The sequence below is a fragment of the Fulmarus glacialis genome, unplaced genomic scaffold, assembly GCF_000690835.1.
Source record: "Fulmarus glacialis isolate BGI_N327 unplaced genomic scaffold, ASM69083v1 scaffold40279, whole genome shotgun sequence".
Classification (NCBI taxonomy): Eukaryota; Metazoa; Chordata; class Aves; order Procellariiformes; family Procellariidae; genus Fulmarus; species Fulmarus glacialis.
In genome coordinates, this window is record NW_009234646.1 from 1 (window position 1) to 23,209 (window position 23,209).

The 23,209-nt window shown below is 36.8% G+C and overlaps 1 protein-coding gene across 1 annotated transcript in view; it reads left to right on the forward strand.

The window, feature by feature from the left end:
• Window positions 1–10,445: 10,445 nt before the first annotated feature.
• CDK13 (cyclin-dependent kinase 13) overlaps window positions 10,446–23,209 on the forward strand; it is a gene marked incomplete at its 5' end in the record, with an annotated part of 33,794 nt that continues 21,030 nt past the window's right edge. The window contains 5 exons of the mRNA XM_009585712.1: window positions 10,446–10,689; window positions 10,861–11,051; window positions 14,694–14,861; window positions 15,137–15,276; window positions 16,995–17,165. Coding sequence (XP_009584007.1) covers window positions 10,446–10,689; window positions 10,861–11,051; window positions 14,694–14,861; window positions 15,137–15,276; window positions 16,995–17,165 — 914 coding nt within the window. The remainder of the gene's footprint in view (window positions 10,690–10,860; window positions 11,052–14,693; window positions 14,862–15,136; window positions 15,277–16,994; window positions 17,166–23,209) is intronic.

The following is a 23,209-nucleotide window of genomic DNA, read 5'->3' on the forward strand; positions in this document are numbered from 1 at the left end:
GAGGCTTGCATCTAGCAACAAAAGCCCTCCCTCTTGCTGCCAGAAAGCTGGGGTGGGGGGAAGGGGAGCGGGACACATACAAAGATCTTCCTGTCCTGTCTCGGGGAGAAAGGGAGACGCGGGTGCCTGTAACGCTCCTGCCGCTAGTTTCTCTCCGTGGGAGACCACCTAGCTGGAAAAAGGTTTTTTGAATATTAAAGGGCATGAGAACATTTTCAGATGAGAGCGATTAAATGAAGATGCTTCTCAGAGGACAGGTTTTCTGAAGGACCAATTTTGATTTTTAAATCTTTGCTTATGAAGTACGGAGATTCTCAGGTACATTTTTATGTACCCTGTTCCCCTGTATAAAAGGATGCGTGTTAAATATATTTGTGTTCGGTTTAATTCCCGCTAATCTAAAGAGCAAACAAGCTGACAGGCACTTTGTGTTACAAGTGTTTCTTGTTCCTTTTAGAGGTCTATAGAAAGACTTGGACTTTCTGTTTTGCTAGGAAAAGGAGCCAATGTCAAGTTTTGTTAAATTGTCTTTCATGCTTTACACAACCTATGAAAATGTATGTAAACTCTCTTCCCAGTAAGCTTATATACGTGTATATATTTGGCGTGTGCTTGCAAATAATTTTCTTACTGTTAGTGGGAACTCAGAATGTAAAGGTCAGCATTGCTATGACTTTTTGAATTTTATATGGAGAGGAAACGTGGGCTGTATCTCTCTAATCAGATACAAACAGTGTTGCAGAATTAAAGCTCTTCAAAATACTGAAACTTGCAGGAAAACTGCTGGGAATTTAAAGTATTTGCATAGTATGTATTTATAACTGAAGATTTTTATTTCCCATATTGGAATCTTACCGTTGCCTCATTGTTTATAGGCTTGCTTAAATTCACATCTGGACTTCAATTTAAAATGTATCAATTTAAAATGATTTACCATTCCACTGGTGAGAATTTTGTTTACAAGGCGTTACCTGGTGGGTTGTCTGAGAACTGTTCTCTGATGTTTATAATGAGCGCTTTGCGTCGGTTACCATTTGGGGTGTCCCACTGTGTATCCAGTGAGGATGATGAAGCCATTCCTGTGTTTCACTGGCTGTTGGTAAGGTCTGCTGTCCTGGGTGTGCATCAAATGCAGTTTAAAGAGCGAAGTAACGCAACTGTGTCCTACTTTGTTCAGAGGGATAGAACAAAGGTGCCTTTGGAAAAAAATAGTGATTGTTTTAAGGTACGGTTGTATGGAATAATTTTGTAAACAGTAGGGTGTTTCAAGCAGGAGAACACTGAGAGTGCTCTGAAAAACAGCACGTCGTCATCATCGTTGGTGTTCCATCGTTGTTGTTCCGTGAGAGCCTGTTACAAGTGGTTAAGGGTACTCTTTCAAGGTGATTTGAATAATAGAATAGCGGGAGTATTATGTGCATAGTTTGACTTAAACACTCTAGGAATCAGATTGTTTTCTGTAGATGCTTCTGTCCTGGAATAAGAAAGCTAATAATGATGAGCAAAATTAAGTACGCTAGGTTTGCCCTTAAGAACAGCTGTATTAGTCAGATTGACAGTCCAGTTAGTTTAGGATCCTGTCTTATGCACTGGCTGATAGGGCTGCAGTAGAAGGTACAGGAGATCTTGTATTGGGGACAGTTACAGAATAAAGTTTTGTAGAAGTGTTGCGTTTCTTTTTTTTCTGTTGGTAGTGGGCCTGTGATTTGAAGCATGAGCGTTTAAATCTCCTGATTTTTTTATTGTCTCTGTGGTAAGTGTGTAAATTGTCCTTGAGCTGCAGAACTGTTTCCAGGAGTTAGCTTTGTGACTTCACTCCTTCCTTCCTCCGGTTAAACTGTAATTTGCATCCCGTCTTTAACTGCGTACAGATAAATTACTTTGTTAACAAATGCAGATTGTCAGGTTTACTGGAGAGGGATTGGAATGGCCGAGTGAAAAGAAGAGGTTGCTATATGTAGAAAGCAAGGTCGGTCTGTCCTAATGAGGCATTCATTGTGAAAATGTAATTTTCACAGAAAACGGAAGAAACCAAAAGTGTGAAGATAAGCTCAGTTCTTCATAATGTTTGCCTGGTGTGGAGAAATGCAAGCTAGTGTTTCTTTGCTCCCATACAGCTATTACGCATTATGCGTATTGTGGTGGTGATGGGGAAATAAAGATGGAAGGTATTTATATGGTTGTTTTAGCCATTCATGTGTCATAATTGCTTTTTTTGCTTGACTCTGTGGTACTGCACCCAAAACACTGAAAATTTGTTGCTGTGCTCTTTAGATAATGGTATAGTGGCCTTAGACGTGATAGAATATGACGGTTTCATGAATGCGACAGCTTTTTACAGCACCTGCTGTCTTCATCTGGATGACTTAAAGACTTAATTCTGGGCTTGTATCCAGCTATAATGGTGTCAAGACAGTAAGAACTTTGTATGTGACTGAGCATTCCAGGCTGCGAGACTTTTTGCTCTTTTCGTTCTATATCTCATATATGCGTCATCCGTAATGTTATATAAATTATCTAGTTATTTTGGTATGTAGAAAATGAGAATGAAGTGATTCTAGCATGCTTGGAAAGCTCCTGTGTCTGGAGTGCTGATTTTTTCATTTAGGTCTCTGAGCTGCTTAGGGAGAAACTTGTGGTAAACAGTTGAAGAGAAACAAGTGAAGATGGCTTCACTCATTTGAATCTCTGGTTTTCTCAAGCTGCAGCACCAGTGCAGTTGCTGTGAGTTAAGAGTTTTGAATTGCAGTAGTGACTCTGTGATGTTGCCTGGAGGTGGGTTCTGAAGAGAAGCAAAGACTCTAGATGTGCGTTCCATGCTGGGAAAATTCGCTTTGAATGGTAGACTAATTGCCTTTTCCGTTATAATAGCAGTAAATGCCAGTGTTTTGGGCAAACTGATTGATTGAGCTGTTTCCACCTGTTGGACAAAACTTCTTTACTTGCTGCTGGTGGATTTCTATTACTATATTTTCTTGTGGATAGTAACACAGCTGTTCTGAAGTAGCACATGCACATTTTAAAAATGGAAATTCTTCCATAATACCAAAAGTATGAGGTATTTATTTCTCTACTGATAACCTGACTGTATTTTTTAAAAAATACACAAGAAAAAAGAGGGCAAAGAAAAAAAAAAAAAGAAGAAAACCCCATGGTTGACAAAATAAGCAGACACAGTCTCTCTGTGGAAACTAGTTTAGGGTGAAATTGTAGGAAGAGAAGAACTATTTTTCACAACTTCAGTCAGGTCATATGCTATGTGATCACACATTTAATTCAGTTAGCTGTATAGATGAGTAATTGCATTTCTCCAAATTTGGATACACCTACCCATCTGCCTAGATAAAAGTAAGTGGGTGCGGCACTACTAGCGTAGTACTACTGTGTGCATGGATGTTGCTTATAGGAAAAATACAAGATTTCTTTTCTTATTGGTACTATAGACCCATCTCATTCTCTAGCTGTAGCTAGTCTGTGGTAGTGAGGCTCTTCAAAGTATGGATCATTTATGTGCAAAACCAAAACAAGCATAGAGAAAATGGTAAAATACATATTCAGCTAGTAAATGACTACTTCATGGAGAAGACATGGTTTCATACGCTGATACAGAAATAACTTCAAATCCAGTAATTCTGCTGCTTTTGGACTTAAAGGAGTAGGAGAGATTTTCAGACATCTTTTCCCCTTGTTTGATGAAAATAGATTTTTTACATAAAGCTCTAATCTTGTTTAGTAAAACGGTATTTTGCAGAATTTAAAATGTGAAACTGTAGGTTATCACTGTTTGGAATAGCTAATTTTTCCAGTGCGTTTTGAGGCTCTCACTCTAGTACATATTCTGAATTTATTAAGATTTGTTTTGTTACTTGGCAGTGGACTTTGCCTTTTGCCCAACCATGTTGATGTGCCTTTCCTTTTCCTCATTGCGCTGCTTCTTTTCATATTGTGGGAAGGGACTTCATTTGAAAAAATTGACTGTGTTTAGAACACAGCATTTGAATTAACTTGACTTTTTGCTGGTTGATTTCTTTGTAGGCAGAGTTCTCATCTGAGAACATAGGGTTATAAAGCAGGTTTAAGAAAAAAAAAAATTCATGTTCAGAATTTTTCAGTATTCCTATGCTGTGTGTATTGGAGAGCCTTTTAAAGATTTAGGTTTGAATCAGTAAGGCAAGTTATGTAGTCTTCTTGCACAAAGCAGCTGAGGAGATGGTTGGCTGCAGAGCTGCTTAGAATATAACCTTGAACTAGGGGCTAGAGGAAAGAAGTAAAATTAATTAATAAGGTATCAAGTGAGAGAGCACTATCACTGTTACGGCTTAAAGAAATGAATTATACGTTTGCCTGCTAGTGCAACATGGAAAAGCTGTACTATGAACTAGAATGTTTTGTCAGGGTGGTTTATGGTACTGAGTGATTATAAATGTCTTGGAAGATCTGCGGTGAAGCCAGTTGATTAAATTTAGGACTCCCTTTTCAAATAGACTATGACCTTACCATGCAGGGGAAGATGGCAGTGCTTAGTCAGTAGTGCAGCATGCACTGCTAGTTAATGAAAGAGCTGGGCTACAGCGGGTGTTTTAACCCCCTTCGGTCATTCGGTTTCTTGTTTTTTCACGCTTATTCTCATTAATCCCTTTGCGTTATGTCTTGTCAAAAAGTTACTGACAAAATCAGTTCCCTTGTTCAACTCTGTAGACCCTGATACATTCCGAGTATAATATTGCTTGCACTTAGGTAACACACGTAGCTGGCTACTAGCATGTTGGATTTAGCTTGCTCTTAAAGAGGTTAAGAAGAAAAGAGGTTTTCAAGTTTACAAATGTGCACAGATAACACATGACTGTTCTGATTTGTCAATAAAATGTAATGCTTTTTTGTATTAAAATAAAGGGGGGATTGGAATGGGAAAGAAAGAAAAGTAGCATGGTGAGAAAAAACATGTGAGCTGAGTGAGACCTGTTTCCTGCAAATCTGACATGTGTAACACTGTTATTTTTCTTTCCTCTGTGCTTTCAAATATCAAGATAGTAAAATATAGCACTTTAAGTTTTAAGTTAGACCTGTTTACTGCAAATCTGACATGTGTAACACTTATTTTTCTTTCCTCTGTGCTTTCAAATATCAAGATAGTAAAATATAGCACTTTAAGTTTTAAGTTACTACTTGGAATTCTTTCGTTCTATGCTTGAGATTGTAAGTGATATTACAGCAATAGACTTTTTTTGTTAAATTCATTAATAAATCTACTGTTTGGTAATTGGTAAGTTAACCAGTAAAGTGCAATAGAATGTTGCCTTGCGAGGAGGAGGAACATTGTAACAGTTTTGAAACTTGTAACTAATAACACTTCGGTATCTTAAGTAGGTTTTTATACAGTGAATAAGTACATGGTATTAATTAAGCAGAGAAAAAGCAAATACTGATTTGTTTTATGAAAGCTAGGGTGCAAGGCAAAAAATATTAAAAAGAAAAAACTGTGATACCTAAACCAACATTTTAAAAAATTATTATTTCTTTGAAGGGGGTAAAACAAAACATTTTTTTTGTTGTTCTGAAAAATGGAGGAAAGCAGTGCTGAGTTTTGGTTTCGTGGTGACTTCCTTACTAGTGCTTTCTTCCTCTATCAGTTTCTTTAAATCTGCCTCTTCTAATACATGTTTTGTAGATAATGTCTTGAACTATTTTTTCTGATTTTATTTTATAGCTACACATAATATTATGTAATCACTTCAATTTCCCTTTGCAGCTAATCTAGTTGTGCTCCTAGTCTGCTTTGTTGCTGTCTCTGGGGAAGAAAAAAAGCAGCTTTATGTAAAGAACTTCCTAGTTCTAATGCAGGCTAGTCCTACTGATACTTACAGTTTTTAGGCAAATCAGTTTTCTTCCCCTCCATATATAAAAACATATTGAAATATGTATATGGTTCAGAAGTGATTTTGTGAATGTCATGAAGTCTGGCAGTTATCCTCTCTGTAGGGATATAGACCTGTGTGAAGTGAATTCAAGATGCTTGCAGAAGACTATTAATGACTAAGCGTGGCAAAGGTACTGGTAAATGAGGCAGAACTTATGGGTGCAAATAGGAAGAAGCATCGGAAGAAACTTACCTGGAACAGGGTCTTCTTAGTAGTCTCTCCCCATGCGTGTTACCAGCAGATGCTGGTGCTTTTGGTTTGGGAGGTTTGGATGTGGCCCTTAGGTTTAGTACACTTTCTGATCTCTCCAGGCATGGGAAAAAAAAGTTTGGATTGTTTTGTTGGATTTGTTTGTCATTTGCAACGCAGTTCTGTGCAGTAGTAGCCACTGTTCTTTTGTTCCTGTTTATTGTGTTAAAAACAAATTCCAAATTAAAGATTAAATAGTTGGTGGCAAATGAATGTCAGATAAGGCATTTTATGTATGTGTGTATGCATGCACACACACGCATTTAATAGAAATCTGTTGGAAGATTTAGAGAGTACTGTATATTTCAGGTATCTCTCCTGGTGTTTTTTCAGGGTCCCAGTAAAATGTTAGTGTCCTGTTAAACGGCAGACACTGGCTATTGTGTGAGCCCGTTTCTGTGCTGCTGTGACTTCATCTTTTATGTCAAGTGAGCGTTAGCTCTGAACAGAGTGAATTGGCTGGTTTTATTATGTATAAGGCAATATTTCTCCACTCTCAGAGTTCTGTATACGCTTCTGAGGGAAAGCTTGTAAATGTCCATAGTTTTGGTTTTGTGCCATTTTTATGGATGGAAACTTGTACATAAGTTTTGTCTAGCCTGGAACGTTCTCTTAGGACTTTTGAACTAATGCTGATGAAAGAAAGTGATAGTTGAATATTTGAAAAGATCATTAAGCTTATGAAAACACCAGATTTTATCATTGTAACTAGAATAACTAGCACTTTGACAAAGCTGCCTTTTACTTAAGATTCATCATTTGTCTGTTTAGTTGAAAGTGTTAAATGTTTTTGCTGTAACTCTCTTAGGTCTAGCCCAGCGGACAAGGTACAGCAAGGGATTCTTGCAAAGGTCTTTGGGATGCCAAAGAAGTTCTAGTTTATTATTAACTAGACATGCACTATGTAATGAAACATAAATTTTTTTCTGACATAAAATTAAATAATGAAAAACTTTTGGAAAAATTAAACCAGTGCAGAGATTATACTTGGTCAACATATTTCATAACTAGGCTACTGTCATTTTGATCTCCTGTTAAGGGCTGTAGTATGTACTGGAACTGAAACTTAAATATTTGTGTGCATGTGTATTTGCTGTCTCCCACATGGATGCAATTCTAACATGAGAAAGTTATGCTATTGTCATTTGGGATGTGAAACCTGGGGTGGAGAATGGTAGGTTTTTGCTGAGCTTGCGTAAATCCATGTTCACATCCCAGACTCTCTTGACTAAAGTTGGTAAAATATGTACATCAAACCGCTGTCAATGCTTGGCTTCCTTAAATGTTTGTTTTTGAAGAGGTATAAAGATTTAGGTTATTTTTGCCCCAGCTTTTCAAAACTGCCTCCTCCCCAACCAAGTTATGGTAGCTGATCAGGTGAGCATTTGTAGTCACTAATTTGAACAGATTTTCTCATTTCATCCTTAGTAGTGATTTAAATGAACCTGTTCTGTTTTAAACCAAAGTGGAACAGAAACAGACTTACGATCAGGCATGGTGTCTCAGCAACTGTAGTGTTTTAAGCTGCTACTGCTCTTTTCTAGTGCATGTGGAATTACGTCCATATTTCTTTTTGTGACATAGATTACTTTATATTAGGCACCTTTCAAAAAAACAAAACAAAACAAACAAACAGAAATTGTACTTATGAAAGAAATATAACTGATTTTGAGACCTTCAGGGCATGTTTTAAGTTTTAATAATACAGGTAAGGCAGGTTGCAATGAGGTCCTTGGGCTGGAGGCTGTATTCTGCAGGTAACTGGAGCGAGTGTCAGTTTAAAATAGCTGATCTAAGAACAAGATGTGCAAGCGAATGTTTTCCATGCAGGTCAGTGATATCCTCGCAAACGATGCATCATTTGTTGAAGTCAGTTTAGGGCTAATGGCGCTTATTAGCTTGTGCTTGATGCTGGAGAAATATAATTATATTGATTCTACAGCCGGTGCAGATCTGTAGCAATATACCTCTGCTTGAGATAATAATTCCTCTCAGAAAGTGAGATAACTGTGAGGAGAGCTCTGGCCTAGAATTTGAAGTATTGTCTGGATAGTCTCAGCCTTCTTTTTTATTCCTATTACCCCATTATGACTCTATATTATGGAACTTTGTACTTTTTTACTTTTACTCCGGTTTGGCCAAGCTTCTGAAAATTTTCTATGGGATTTAGTACTTAGATTGCTTTCCAAAGTAATAATGAGAAAAATAATTTCAGCAACATGTTTCATAAATGGAGCCGAAGCGAATTTTCAAGGGAATTTTTCTGACCAATATTACGTTTTTATTTGGTTTTTAATAGACATTAATATCCCTTTACCGAAGTGAACCAAAACCTTAGATTGTGTTTGAAAATTCAGAGAACAGAATTGTGCAGCTTTTTTTAATTAAAGTGTAAAAAACATTATTATTATTATTATTATTACTACTACTACTACTACTTCTACTTCTACTATTATCTGTCTTTGTTTTCCTGCCATGCCAGAAAATTCTATAAAACCTGTTTCCTGGCATAAAATTGAATGGTGTTAGTTTCCAAGGCTTGTCCTCATGTGGCGTTTGAGTGTGGGGATTTTTTTGCTTTCAAGGGTCTCTAGCCATTTGGATCAATTTCAGTTTTACCTATAGAATTTTGAAGCTTGTGCTATAGTGTACAGTGTGCGCACCTACACATTGTTTTGAAACACTCCTATATAATCTTGACTTATCTCAATGACTTTTTATGTTGCTTTAGAAATGCAGGAAAACAATGTAAATTTGGAAATTGGTCAATATTGCACACAAAATAGAAACATTATTGTACTATATTAAATATTTGTTCAGTTGAAGCATTGAAATGTAATTTCTTTTGTTGATAATTAAAACTGAATTAATTTAATTGTTACTAAAGTTAAATTTGACATAGGGGTGGATAGTCCTGACCATAATGATTGTAGTTGGCTTTTTTTTCTTCTTTTTTTCTTTAAAGTTTTGGCAGCCTCCATATACTGGTGCTATCTTTTGAACTCTGGAGTTCTTGTATCTCCAAGAAGTCTTATTTTTGCTATTGCTTGATACATTTTCTTTGTTGAGCTGATGAATACGTTTTTTAAACCTGATTACACTTTTTCTTCCCCTTCAAGTGATATACTCAAGAAACATAGATTTCCATCAAACTTTAATCAAGAGAATACTTGTAAATCTGGTGAATACCCTTGCTATTCTTAGTATGGTAAAATGGTTTAAAACTCCCACATTTAATTTCATTTATTTCATAACATTTCTGTGTGGCAGCAGTGGATTAGGCTACTTTACTTGTTTTCATGCCCTTTACCTCAATTTTTTCCGTTTTGTTTTTTAATGAAGAACTGAATCAAAACTACTAGGCAAATTAGAATAACCCTTTGAAAAATTGAATGAAAAATAATTCATATTAAATGGTATCTTTGCACAGTAAAAGTTTGCTTTTCTAACTGTTAAGATTTTGCCCCCACACCTCATTCTAGGTTGTTTTCCTGCTATTAATTTGATAGATGGCTTAGGTTTGGGGTTTTTTCCTTCCTATTAGTCTCTTTATTCAGATGAAGGCATAGCATAGGTCTACTTGTGGATTATGTTTGCTTATCAGTAGATATAAGTAGTATTGAGTACTTTGGGGTTTTTTGGGAAAAAGTATACAGTTACATTTTGAAAAAGGAAAGCTAAGGTTTACTGCTGTCTTTCAGTTGGTTACATTGCAGCCTTTAGTATTCAGTATTTTTTTTTCAACTAATGACAATTGCAAAAGTGAAACTTAAGAAGTTGCTATGATTACTGCTTCAGTGTTGTGTTTAGATTTTTCTTGTCATGTTGTAACATTAAGTTCATTTTATTGAATTCTGGTTATGTAGCCAGCTGAATTTTTCTCAAATACTGCATATACTAAAGGTGTTTGCACAAGTTGCATAGGATCAGGTTTTCTTTAAAGGAAAAAAATATCTCTGAGGAAAAAGTAGTGAGGAAAAAGGAACATGTCTGTCCTACAGGTAAACTTGTATTTTGCAGTTCTTTAATGGGAGAAACTACATCTAAGAAAGCTTTAACATTTTCTAACAACGTGTTTAGGTGTAGAATCTTGATTTATTAGCTCTGTAGATTTTTTTTTTAATGCACGATTTTTCCTATTTCATAGACTTTTGTTTATTCTATAAGCATGGTGATAATGGTTGGTTTAAAAAAAGGTAGTTTGTCAAAAAAGCAGATACACTCAGAAAGCAGCTAGACTAAATTTTAACTGGGTAAATCTTAACTTTTTTGAAACAGGAGATCAGCAAAATCTCGAAGCAGAAGTCCATATTCATCAAGGCACTCGAGGTCTCGTAGCAGACACAGGTTGTCTAGATCCAGAAGTCGTCATTCAAGTATTTCTCCTAGTACATTGACTCTGAAGAGTAGCCTGGCTGCTGAGCTGAACAAAAACAAAAAAGCAAGAGCTGCTGAGGCAGCCAAAGCCAGTGCAAAAGCTTCCAATACTTCAACACCAACTAAGGGAAACACTGACACTGCTGTAAGTGTGCCTCAAGTGAACAATGTAAAGGACCTGAAGAAAATAAAAACTGAGCATACACCTTCTCCAACAAGCAGTGCAAATTTGAAAAATGACAAGGCAAAAGCAAAGGTCTCACTTCCTGAAACAAAAGGGGAAAATAATCTAATTGCAGACAAAATTACTAAACAGAAACCTACAGCAGCAAAAGAGAATAAATTAACTGTTGTAAAACAGCCACCGGTCGCTGTAAAAGAGAAAAGCAAACCAAGTACACCAAGTGTAGTAACCAAGGAGAAGGACCGAATTGTTGCACTACCAACCTCCACACTGCCACCCTTGCCTTTGCCTCCCACGCTGCCTGAAGATAAAGAAACTGATAGGTGAGTTGTGACATGGATTTGATTTTTGGGGTTGTCTGTTCCTTTTTATTATTGTTGTTGTTGTTGTTGTTTTATTGGGGTTTTTTTAATTGTTATTATTATCATTTCCTTTGGAAAACAAATATAATCCTATTTGCTAGATCAGGCTGATGCATTAGGTAGTTTGTTCTTGCTCTTCAGTTGTTTAACATAGTTATTATTAGAGAACTGAAGGAATTTGATCTTAAAATAAAAATAATTTTTAAAAAGAGAAGGATTTAGCCTAGGAGGAATCTTTCAAAGGTACACTAAAGAGGTGATTTAAAATTGCTGGTACATAGTAGCTTTGGGACTAATGCAAGGATGCATGCAAGGATTCCAGATTTCAAGTTTGGTATGAACATGTACATACTTCTGGGGAAAAGTTGAAGTCAGTAGCAATATATGAAAATTCTTAAATTAGCTGGGGTTTGAGGTAAAGATTCTCCTTCTTTTGGAAGGCAATTGTTTTTATAGCTGTGCGTTATTTTAGTATAATTTATCTCAGAGATCAGTATTATTTTGAATATGTATAATGGAAGCGAGGTTCATGTCTTGTCATTTGTGTTAACTTTTGAAGCATAAAAATTGGTCTGAGTGAAGAAATTCATGTCTGTATTCCAAGTGTTGTCTGAGTTTAGACTACATTAAGTCTCTTGATAGCCCTAACAGAGAGTATGTGCTGTTATTTGTATTGGAAAATTATGCTGTTGAGCGGTAATTTACTAGTTTCCTTTTGGTTTTGGTGATGAAGTTGAGTTACTTTTGTTTTTTCTCATGGTGTTACATGCCTCTCACATATATATGAGAAATCAACTTCTCACAATAAGTAAAACAAAATTTCTTAGCGTTGACATAACTAATTCAAGTGTAATGTATCTTTGTAAAAAATCAAACTGTAAAAGAAAAATTCAAAACCTCATGAAATACTTTTATTTATATTCCATATCTGTGAAACTAGCCTGTCTTCTCTCGTTCTTTGAGAAGTGTGTAGTACTTTGATTAGTAAAAGTAGTTATAATTAGAGGTGTAAATGTTTCTGGTTTGTTTGCTAGTAATTTAATGCTGTGTTAAACATTGGGATGCACAGGAGGCCTTAGCAAATAAATACAATCTAATAAGGTATTAGACAGGTGATTTATTTTTTTTTAGTGGTAAAAGAGAAATCTTGTTTCTTGCCCTTCAGCACTCTAGCAAATGTCATTCCAGTGTTCAGAATCACATCTGTGTGGTGAATGTACAGTTGCATTTAAATTTATGACAAAGCCATCTTCTCTAGGTAAACAGGATTTCTGACACTGTTATTTGAGAGCAAGATTTATTGTTTTAACTAAAAACCAAGCTGCCTAGTTTAACTAAATATATGACTGGCTTTGCAGTGTTAATTGCGATAATATGAAATGAGATTTCATCTTGAAGCTGGCTAATAGTTTCTCATTATTAGTATTTTTTAATGTAATAGCTGTTTTAAGTATAGTTAAACTGCACAGAGGAGTTAAACTACAATTAAACGGCTCTATCAGCACTGGGCTCATTCTCCTTTCAAAAAAAACCCAGCCTACATTAGAAAGATTGACAAGTAATAGAATGTCATTTATGCTTTGTCTATAGCATGTTACAAACTTCAGGTCAGAATGGTTGTGCTTACAAGTCATGATAAAGCTTAAGTCATCAAAGAAAAATTATCAATGTTTTTTAAGGGGGGAGGAGGGCAAAGGTATTTACCTTGGGCTCAGAGTTACTGTGGGGAAATTGTGCCAACAAAGAAAGCTTGATGCTATGCAGAACTGGCTGGTTCCTAATGCTGTGTCAGTTGTGAAGTTCAGTAAGAATCTGATAAACCCACAAATAAACTACCTAAAGGAATAGCAGTGTTGCAAAACCACTGTGTAGGTTAGCTGAGGGGGAAAACTGTTCTGGGTGGTCAGTGACGTGTGATTTAACAGACATGAAAAAAAAGCCCACTCTTGGCTGCCTTTTTTCATGTATCATGCCTATTTCCATGTATCATTTTTAAAATCAGAACATCTCATACATTGTACTTTCACTAATATTGAAAGTTTGGGGGCAAAATTGTGAGAGAAATACAAATATATGAACTTCAAAATTAAGAATTTTTCTTTACCATGATAATTGCATGTGCTGTGGTTTATTCTTAATAGCATGCTAACCATTATGTTTGTGATGAGGGCAATATATGCTTCCTTGAGGTGCCTCTTTAAATTCAGGCAGTGGCAGCTTGAGAAGTGGTAGAAGACATTCAAGTGTTCTGTTTTCATGGGGAAGCATAGACATATGCAACACACTGGAATGCTTTACTTAATTATGTAAAGATTGCTAACTGCAATTAATGTAAGAAAGAAAATATGCATTCTCCGTGATGGAAGATAGCAAGATCTTTCCATTTACAGAAGTTCCTGCTTTATCTATGAAAATAAGTAGGTAAGAAGTTGCAGAAAAACCTGCCGAAAAAGTTCCCAGAGAAGGATGCTGACAGTAGAATAATGCGATTTGGCAAATGCAGCGCTCTTGGAAAAAGGCCACTCAAAGCATGACAGAAAGTTTTCTTGATGCAATGACAAAGTTTAAAATTTAAAGAGAGAATACTACATGAGAGTCCTGTGGGGGAGAAACAGTTATGTAATTACATAAAGCTTAGAGATGGTCGTGGCTTTTAAAATTGCTGGATATGCAGTAGCTGCACAAAGCTAGCTGAAATCAAGGAAGTTCTGGTAAAATGGAACCATGTGTTTAAAAAAAAATCCTGCAGCAAGTATGATGTTTTCAGAATTTCCCCATTAGAATGGGAAGAGCATCTCTAGAATTATTGTGTATAGTAATTGTTAAAGGAATACGTTGCTGTACATGTGTTTGGGGGATTTTTCTCAAGACAGAGATTGACTGTCAGTATCTGTTACCTAATTATGGTTGATGATTAAAAAATGGTCAGATACCAGTAACCCATGGCAGAAAAACCTTTAGTCATTTTTTTCATCTGATTTTTTTTTTCCCACTTGATTCACATCCTGGTCACTAGAAATGTGTTGAATCTGGAGTGTTTCAGCAAATGTATGAGATTGGAATCAGTAAATGAGGTGGTGTGGACTGCCTGGTAATGCCCTGCGGTGTTACTGTAACCACGAAGCTTGTTATCTCTAGAGAGCAACATTACAGTGAACTGGATTAGGGTAATCTTCTCTTTTATATGAGAAGTCAGTCAGACTATAGATTTCACCACTACATTTCTGATGTCTGGCAGCACCTGAGCTCTAGATATTCCTAATAGTCTAGGCCATAAGCTTGAGAAGAAGCTTGTGTGGCAGAGGAAGTTTGGCCTGGTAAGACTTGCTGTGTCATCTAACCTCAGCTTTCACCAGAAAGATCTGATTTAATTGTTTCTGTAGAATTTTGTTAGTAAGCTGTGTATCTTCCAAGAGACCCGTTTGTGAGCCATTTGTAAAGCATAGATCAAAGTCCTGCAAATTCTAAGAGCAGAGATTTCAAATGTTGATGCATTGACAGCCTAGAATGTATTTTAAAAAAATAATTCCAGTAGGTTTTCCTGTATGTTAATATCATTCTACTGTGTTCAACTTATTAGCAAAATTGTGTCTTTTTTAATAGCTTGCGAGAGAATCTTTCAGTGAAGTCAGTTAAAGAAGCAGAGAAGAAACTTCGCCATCTGCTTGCAGACTTGCCACTTCCACCTGAGTTGCCTGGAGGAGCTGACTTATCTAAAAGTCCTGAAGAAAAGAAACCAGCAGTTCAGTTACACAGCAAGAGAAGACCAAAGTATGTTTATTAGACTTTTTTTTAAAGCCTGTCAAGCGAGTAGAAGTGATAATAGTTTCTTTAAAATATATTCTTTTTAAAATGTTTCTGCTTTTTAATGACCTTTTTAATATTAATGAGGCTTGAATCAAACTGCATGGTTTATTGCCATTTAATGGCAGTAAGCCAGTTATCTAATAATGTCTCATAAATATTCAGTGTTGAGGTTTTTTTCAGGATTAAGACAATCCTTAGATATATTAGCTGCATTCTTAGAAATGCTTGTTGTTTTCTAGAATATGTGGACCACGACATGGTGAAACAAAAGAAAAAGAAATAGACTGGGGAAAGCGCTGTGTGGATAAATTTGATATCATTGGTATTATTGGTGAAGGCACTTATGGACAAGTTTACAAAGCCAGAGATAAAGACACAGGTAAGTTCAGAAAAGTAAACGTAATCTTACAATTTTAAAGTGAACAGGATATCTTGGTTTTGTTTTCATATTGAGTAGAATTTGTGGTATTCTGCCCTCTAATGTCTGTGATAGTCACTAGCTGATAGTAGGAAGAGAATCTGCCTCTGTGCAACACAGCCCTGAAGTGTTGCATATTGGGTATTTTTTTTGTGGCATAACTGACTTTACAACAGTGACATAATTTTTAGATTTCATGTTAAACTATTGCTCAAATGAGCAAGCAGTCACCACTGTGGTACTTGAGAATGTTGTCACTACTTCTGAATAGATAATGCATTGAAATTGATTCTTCATATGTGCTGTATGTTGCTTGATTGGTTTATGTTCAACTAGTAGTTCTTTCTGTGACTGCTTGCCCTTCTGGCTTATTTGTGCATGCTTTGAATGCTGGATAATTTTCTACTTCACCAGTAAACAAATCACGTAAGATCACACATCAGCCTCAGTTCCTTCTTTCTGATCTCGAGAAGAATGAGCAGTGTAATTAGAATTCCTTCATTTTTCACCTGTGCTTGTCTCAGTTTGCAAACTTTAGTTCTCAAGTTGAACTGTCACAGACTTTATTTTTTACCTCCTACTTTGGGAACCGTTGCAAGTCATTGTTAGGAGCTTCTTCCTGCTCTCCTGCGATTTGGTTCTTTGCACTTGTAACTTTTTAATCTTATCACAACCAGATTGCCTCTTTGGCAAGATCCAGGTTATTTGTGTGTGGCAGTTATTTCTTAACCTCCAGTAGAAGTTGTTGCTCTTTGTATTGAGTGGGTCCATACAGTTATCGCAAACTTTCCATTAGCTTTGGATTAAAATCCTGTGCAAAGAGTGGCATTATGGCCTTTGAGATACCTTATAACAAGCTGTGCAATGGGCTTTCAAAGCAAGTGGACATTGTGTCATACTGGAATGTGATCTCCTGTATTTGTATTGTATACACTGATGTAGGATAAGTCCTTTTTAGAGCTAACAAAGATATCTGTGCTGTCAATAAACTTCCCAGACACAGCAATAAACTTCCAAGAACAAAATGATTGAGTTAACATAGTCTTTAGATCTCCTCCATCATGAGTAGATCATGCTCCTGCCATTTTGCAGAATCTAGCTTCATCCAGCCCAGCCTGCAGTAAAATAATAAGGAAAATTTCTCCTCACTGTAAACATGGCAATGACACTTCTGTTTGTAGAAAGTATACTGATGAATTTGAGAACTCTTTAGTTGTCTGCCTCATATCTTGAACTGTGTAGTATTTCTGGCTAGATATATGCGTTCTGACCTGTGGTGATGTAGTAGTAAGAAATCCAGAGCAGACATAGGCCTCTGCCTCTAAAGTTGCTGTTGGTAATGGTAATCACTCTTATATGGGGGTTTATTGATAGACCTGGTGTGGAGTATCAGGACACAGGTGAGTGAGGTATGCAGGAGGAAGAACACAGGACTTACAGTGGGTGGCTGAAAATTCTCATTTATAGTTTTGCTTCTCCATGTGATTGTTTCCCAACAATGGTTAATTCTATTTCCATTCAGTATGGTGTTTGATGCAAACATCAAAATGTTAACTGTGTAATCCATTCAGAAATAGTAACAAATGGGAAGGGTTTTTAAAAACAAACGAGCAAACTCAGTAATAAATCTCATAGTTTGGTTGCTAATCTTAATGTTTTCTATTTAAATTTTCTTTTAGGGGAAATGGTGGCACTAAAGAAAGTACGTCTGGATAATGAAAAGGAAGGGTTTCCAATTACAGCTATTCGGGAGATTAAGATTCTTCGACAGCTTAATCACCAAAGCATTATCAACATGAAAGAAATAGTGACAGATAAGGAAGATGCTTTGGACTTCAAGAAGGACAAAGGTATGTACACTAACACAGGGGTAGCTCTTTCTGGTCCTGTTTTTATGGTAGTCTGCTACACTGGACTTGAAGTTAAGCTTCACTAAAAAATATGTTTGCAAATCATATGCTTGACAAGGGGTTTTAATTTTGATTTAATTACTAATAGAAGTCCTTTATTGAACTCAGCTATGCCTTTTGCTCATAGAAACATTTTTGCGAATATTTTGTGGGATAAAAAAAATTTATCACTTGATTCCAGATTTGCTGGAGAGGAACAGATGTTTGACTCCTTGACACTCACGGATTAGGGAGGCCAGCAACAATAGGAAGCTCTTAATTGTGAGCTCTTTTAGCCTTTTATTTTCATTGTCGTATTTTATCTTATCATTTATAGTATTGTAGGCTCAATGCTGAAGAGATGTTTTTCATTGTAGGCCTTGGTTTTATTTGTATTGTGCTTCAGTTATTTTTTCATAATTTGGCACGTGTGTCTTGAAGGCTAGAAGAAGGATAAATGAAAAAAATGAAAAGCAAGATTTGTTTGGTGGTGGTGGTGTTTTTGCCCAAATAGAAGGCATGCAGACTTTCACTCTTTTGGTTCCTTCAGTGTTAAGCCTGGCTTGTTTGAGTTACTGCAACCTCCTTCGCCTAGAGAATCAAGCAAAGAGTGGAAATCATGCAGTGTTGTTGCTTGGTACTTTTGGTATTGGAGTGGTCATTTTGTCTTTAGAGGCCATTTCCTTTTAGGTCCAAGTTTTATAAACCTATCATTTTGGGGTATTTTAGTGTCCTATGGGCAATTTGATACATGGTTTGGCTGAGGAGGGTTTTAGGAACGTGGTACCTGTGCTACTTCCCTGCTCTTCCTCCCTGAGTTTCTATACAGTATGCCCAGCACCAGTGCAGGTCGAAAACACGGTATGTACTGCCTAGCCAGCAGAAACACCAGGTGACGTTGTGATGAATCAGAAGATGGCTGTCAAAATTAAGCAGGAATTAGTTTGGGTTTTTTTCCTGGCATCTTTAGAAAGTATAATACCTTGAAGGGTATACAGCACTGACACGCTTTTTTATTGTGTTTAGAAGTAGGAAGCATCTAACAAAAGAGTTTCTCTAGGTGTGTGCAGGTTCAGTGGTCAGCACCCACTCTGAACCCTGACAGTCTGCAACAGCCAGTTTAGGCTTTTCATGTGAGTCTTGTACTGAGTTTTAATTAGGTCTAACCCACTTGGCTAATGAGATCACACTGAGCCTTGACTTAATACTTAATGACTCATTAATTAATTTTCTCCCTTTCTGTTTGGTGCCATGTCTAGGATTGAATTGTAAATTTTTTTGGTGTACTTCAAACTGCATGTCTCATTAATTTCAAATGGGGTTTTTTTGTCCAAGTCTGTATTTGTGCTTTTGATATTGCTTTCAATTTAATTTCTCATTCTTATTTAACAGCTTATTAAAACAATTACATTTTCAAAAAATTTGCAAGGGAAGGGGCTTCTCTGGAGATGTAGAATAAAATTAGTTTCTGATAGTCTCTTGAAAGCATTAGCATGATAATGAGACTGTGCTATTATGATTTGTCTGTGAAAAGATGGAAGTTGGTTTTTTTTCAGGCACTGCATTCTGTGTTTCTCTAATGAGTAGTTTATTATGAGGTGGGCATTTATAGCTGAGACACTGTGGCCAAATTGTAGTCTACACAGGGAACGAATGCAAGTGGGAGGAAGTTTGGTCATTTTCATGGTAAACCATTGCAAACACAAAAGTAGGCTGCTTCGCTTAAGAAGGAACCATTATATAAGTGATAGTGATGTCTTATCGAGGCAGAGCTTACAGTAGAAGCAAAGTGTTTTGCCCTCTGATGAACATGCTTATGCTTAACGTATGTTATATGCTTTTTTTAGCTTTGAAATATAGCTCTCACAAAACCCAGCTGATATCCCATTTGTAAAAGTAGGGAATGAGAACATTTCTGTTCCTGGAACACATATTCCTCTAGTTAATATGACTAAAGTTAGTTTTGCATCTAAGGACACCTATCATATCCTGACCTATTACTTATTTACTTAAGGGTGGGGTTTTTTTTTGTTGGATCTCGGTAGTTTAAAATCCAGCAAATCTAATTTTCTGACACTTGTGTAAATATTGGGCACACTTTGTACAGCACTTGTTTTAAGGATGCTTTTTAAGATAGTAACGTTGGCCTGCAAAGCAGCAATGGCTTGGTTTGTACAACTTTGTCCTGATACTTTGAGCTACATGTGTTACATGTTTTTAAGTGACATAATCCTATGTCTTCCAAACTTTTGAGTATCTGACTTGTCTCAATATTTTCAATGGTGTTTTACTTTTAAAGAAAGTGGAAGAAAAGCCTATCTGTGTTTTATGCTGGCCAGCTTAGGATATAAGTTTAACAATAGGAACAGCTTTAATAGTTAGGATTGGTTTTATTCTTTCTAGACCTACCATTAGAAAAAGAAATGTAACACATTGGAGCAGTGTTGTATATATGTTATAAGGGTATTTCAATCAGTGGAAATACAGCACATCAGACAGCACAATTGTTTGTATAGGTTGGGCACATACACAGCTGGGTGGGTGATACATGGGTCTGCTATACTAAAGATATGAAGTTTTTACTTTTGCAGTCTTAATTATGTATGAGATGTGCTTGATGATAAAGTTGGAGAACAGCATTACTGATTACTAATTGGTAATGTAACATCTTGATTCTGAGGCATGATCCTGCCAGGTGAAACATATATGTTGGGTGTGGCGAAAAGGAGTATCCATTTTGTATGTTTCTCATGTAGGCTTTTCTCCCCTACCTATCATTCAGAGGGAGATATGTGAACACACAAGCTTGGGGATGAGCACACATGACTCATAGTTTGTATTCTGTCTTGTCTGTGTATCGGCATAACAGCTGACTTAAAAAAAAGTCTGCTGAACATATTGTTAAAACCTCCTCTGCTTCTCTCAGGACTTAAAGCCTCATTTGACTTGATAGCACTGATGACGAGCTATAGTTTCCATTCAATTTTTTCCCAAAAACCTCAGAACTCTGGTTATTTTTGTTGCAAACGTTTTCTTCTACTGAGCTGGTAGAGGAGCAATTGTGGGTGTCAGTCTTCGACAGTAGTAGAAGCAGCCTGACAGTGTTGGTGCTTATGACCAAGTCTGCTGGCAACTAAACTTTCCTTTGCTTTTCCTTTCTGTTTGCTTGATGGTAGTTCAAATTAATTGGAGTTCACATTTATGAACTTGAGTTCATGTCCTTTTGGAGCAGAGTTTGGAGCAGGAGGATTGTATTTTGCAGAAGCTCTTCATCTTCTCTTAGCGTTTTTTTTTGTCTGAGAAAGTTTGTGTGATGTTCCTGTGCAACAGTAATTGAAGAAATCAAGATTTAAGACGGAAGTTGAAAACAAAGAGCTATTTCCTAGGTATATTCAAATCTATACATCTCATAAGCTAAGTTAGTTATGCCACTTCATCAGTTATAACATGAATCATTGGAGAAAAGGCCCTTCTTACTTTGGGCTTTTGTCAGCTTTGGTTTGTTTTCTCCGTGAGTTTGTCATTTGTATGACTTAGGTGTCTCTCTCTTTTTTCTTTGGGCACCTGAGATGGTCCTTCAGTTCTCAGTTGCCTCTTTATCAGTTAGAAGCTGTTTGGAAGTGCTCAACAGTCTAGCTATGAGACTGCCATGATCTCTTTTTACTAAACACATGGAGAGTGTTTAGTAGCTTTTGTTGCTGTGAATGTAAAACCAGTAGGTGTACTGACTGACATCTCTTCCTCCTTTTGACTGGAAGAGGCATTTTTAATTGCTAACCCGAGAGAGGATGTAAAACTTTGCATGGGAGACTAATAGAAAAGATCTGGTTAACATCACACCTTAGGGTTTTTTTTTCTGTGTGTGGATTATCTGTTTGGATTGTGTGTGTGTGTTTCTGTAATTCATTTTAAAATCTAAGTTTACTTTAGATAGATAAAATTTTGAATTGATTTGCAGTATAAATTAACAAAACTTTTTAGGCGTGAAGTCGGTATTTATCTCGACAGTATTGTAGTACACGTGTCAAAAGACACTGACTTTGTGGTACACTGTCGTATGACTAGCAGGTTACCTTCTCACAGCTGTCAAGGACTGAAAGCTGTCTGAAAGCTTGTGGTTTGGAAGGAGCCTGTGACAGCAATCATGTAGTCATCAGAGAGTACTTCGCTACAGGGTTCCTTCTCTACTTGTATCATAGCAAGCTTTATCCAGGTTTCCTGGGAAGTTGAGTAAAACCAAACAGATCTGAATTTCAGAAACCTCTTATGAACTACAGCTTGCCTGGCTGCTCCCGAAATAGCAGATGGAAATTTCTTACCCAAATAGTTTTGATGCTACAGCAAAGTTATCAGGAATAGTGTGACCGCTTGAGCGGTGCTTCCCGTTTGTGTGTGTTGTACTGGACTCTGGTCTGGAATGAGTGCAGACCTAACTGTGTGGCTTTTCAACCTGATCCATGTTACGGCAAAATGAGAAAAATCCCTGATTATTAATCAAGGATTTCTGATATGTTTGGTTTACTTTTCCTTCACTTTAAGTTTTTTGTTTGGTTTCTTATTTCCCTGTAGTATGTGATGAAACTCCCAGGGCTTCTGTATGCCCTTGGCTGGTACACCTATTTCAGAACGTGTTTCTATGTACATGGAGTTTGGGTTGGATTTGTTTCAAGAGGAGAATGCAGTTGAACTTGCAATGGGAGAATAACACTGTCATCAAATAAAAACTTAATATTTGGTGAAAATGTAAAAAAAAAAAAAGGAGAAGTTCTGCTTTTGTTAGACTAAATTTGTCTTAAACAGTAAGTTTTTTCATATCTAAATGGAAAAATGAGCATAGCAGTGATGCTTTCTATAGTCTTAAGGTGATTAATTAAGTGGCTATGCCTTTATTTGGTGTTTCGCAAATTAGAAAATAGGTTTGTGTGGTGGTTTAACCCCAGCCGACAACTAAGCACCACACAGCCGCTCGCTCACTGCCCCCTGGTGGGATGGGGGAGAGAATCAGAAGAGTAAAAGTGAGAAAACTCGTGGGTTGAGATAAAGACAGTTTAATAGATAAAGCAAAAGCCGCGCATGCAAGCAAAGCAAAACAAGGAATTCATTCGCTGCTTCCCATCGGCAGGCAGGTGTTCGGCCATCTCCAGGAAAGCAGGGCTCCATCATGTGTAACGGTTACTTGGGAAGACAAACACCATCCCTCCAAACATTCGCTCTTTCTTCTTCTTCCCCCAGCTTCATATGCTGAGCATGACATCATATGGAACAGAATATCCCCTTGATCAGTTGGGGTCAGCTGTCCCAGCTGTGTGCCGTCCCAGCTTCTTGTGCACCCCCAGCCTACTCGCTGGTGGAGTGATGTGGGAAGCAGAAAAGGCCTTGGCTCTGTGTAAGCTCTGCTCAGCGGTAACTAAAACATCCTTTTGTTATCAACACTGTTTTCAGCACAAATCCATACCAGCTACTATGAAGAAAATTAACTCTATCCCAGCCAAACCCAGCACAGTTTGTAAAACGTGAGTAGAAAGAAAAGAGGACTGTCCGTTTAAGGGACTTTAAGGAATTTAAATGTAAGGAACTTCAATGAGTTGCTGGACAATTTCTTCTTTAGTTTTCAAGCTCTGTTTGATAAAATTCTGTTTAAAACTGTCTTGGAATATAGTGTATCATGAGTACCAGAAGAGAAATGTTAAGGAAATGGAAGAGTAAATATAATCCAATTATCTTTAATCAATTAAAGAGGGAAAAAAAAAAAATCTATGTATTGCATAGAAGAAGCTGAGGAGGCTTATTAGCGAAATGAAAATCTGATGGAGTCTCATTCTGAACAGTGAGTACAGAACAAAATGTTGAAAACCTGTTCAGCAACTCAGCATTGTACATACCACGCACTGAATGAGGCAGGGATCCTTTTTTTTTTTAAGCATTTTTGTATTTCAAGATGCTATTGTAATGCATTTATACAAAGATTGAATTCGAATTTGCACATAATAAGGCACTTCTGGTCT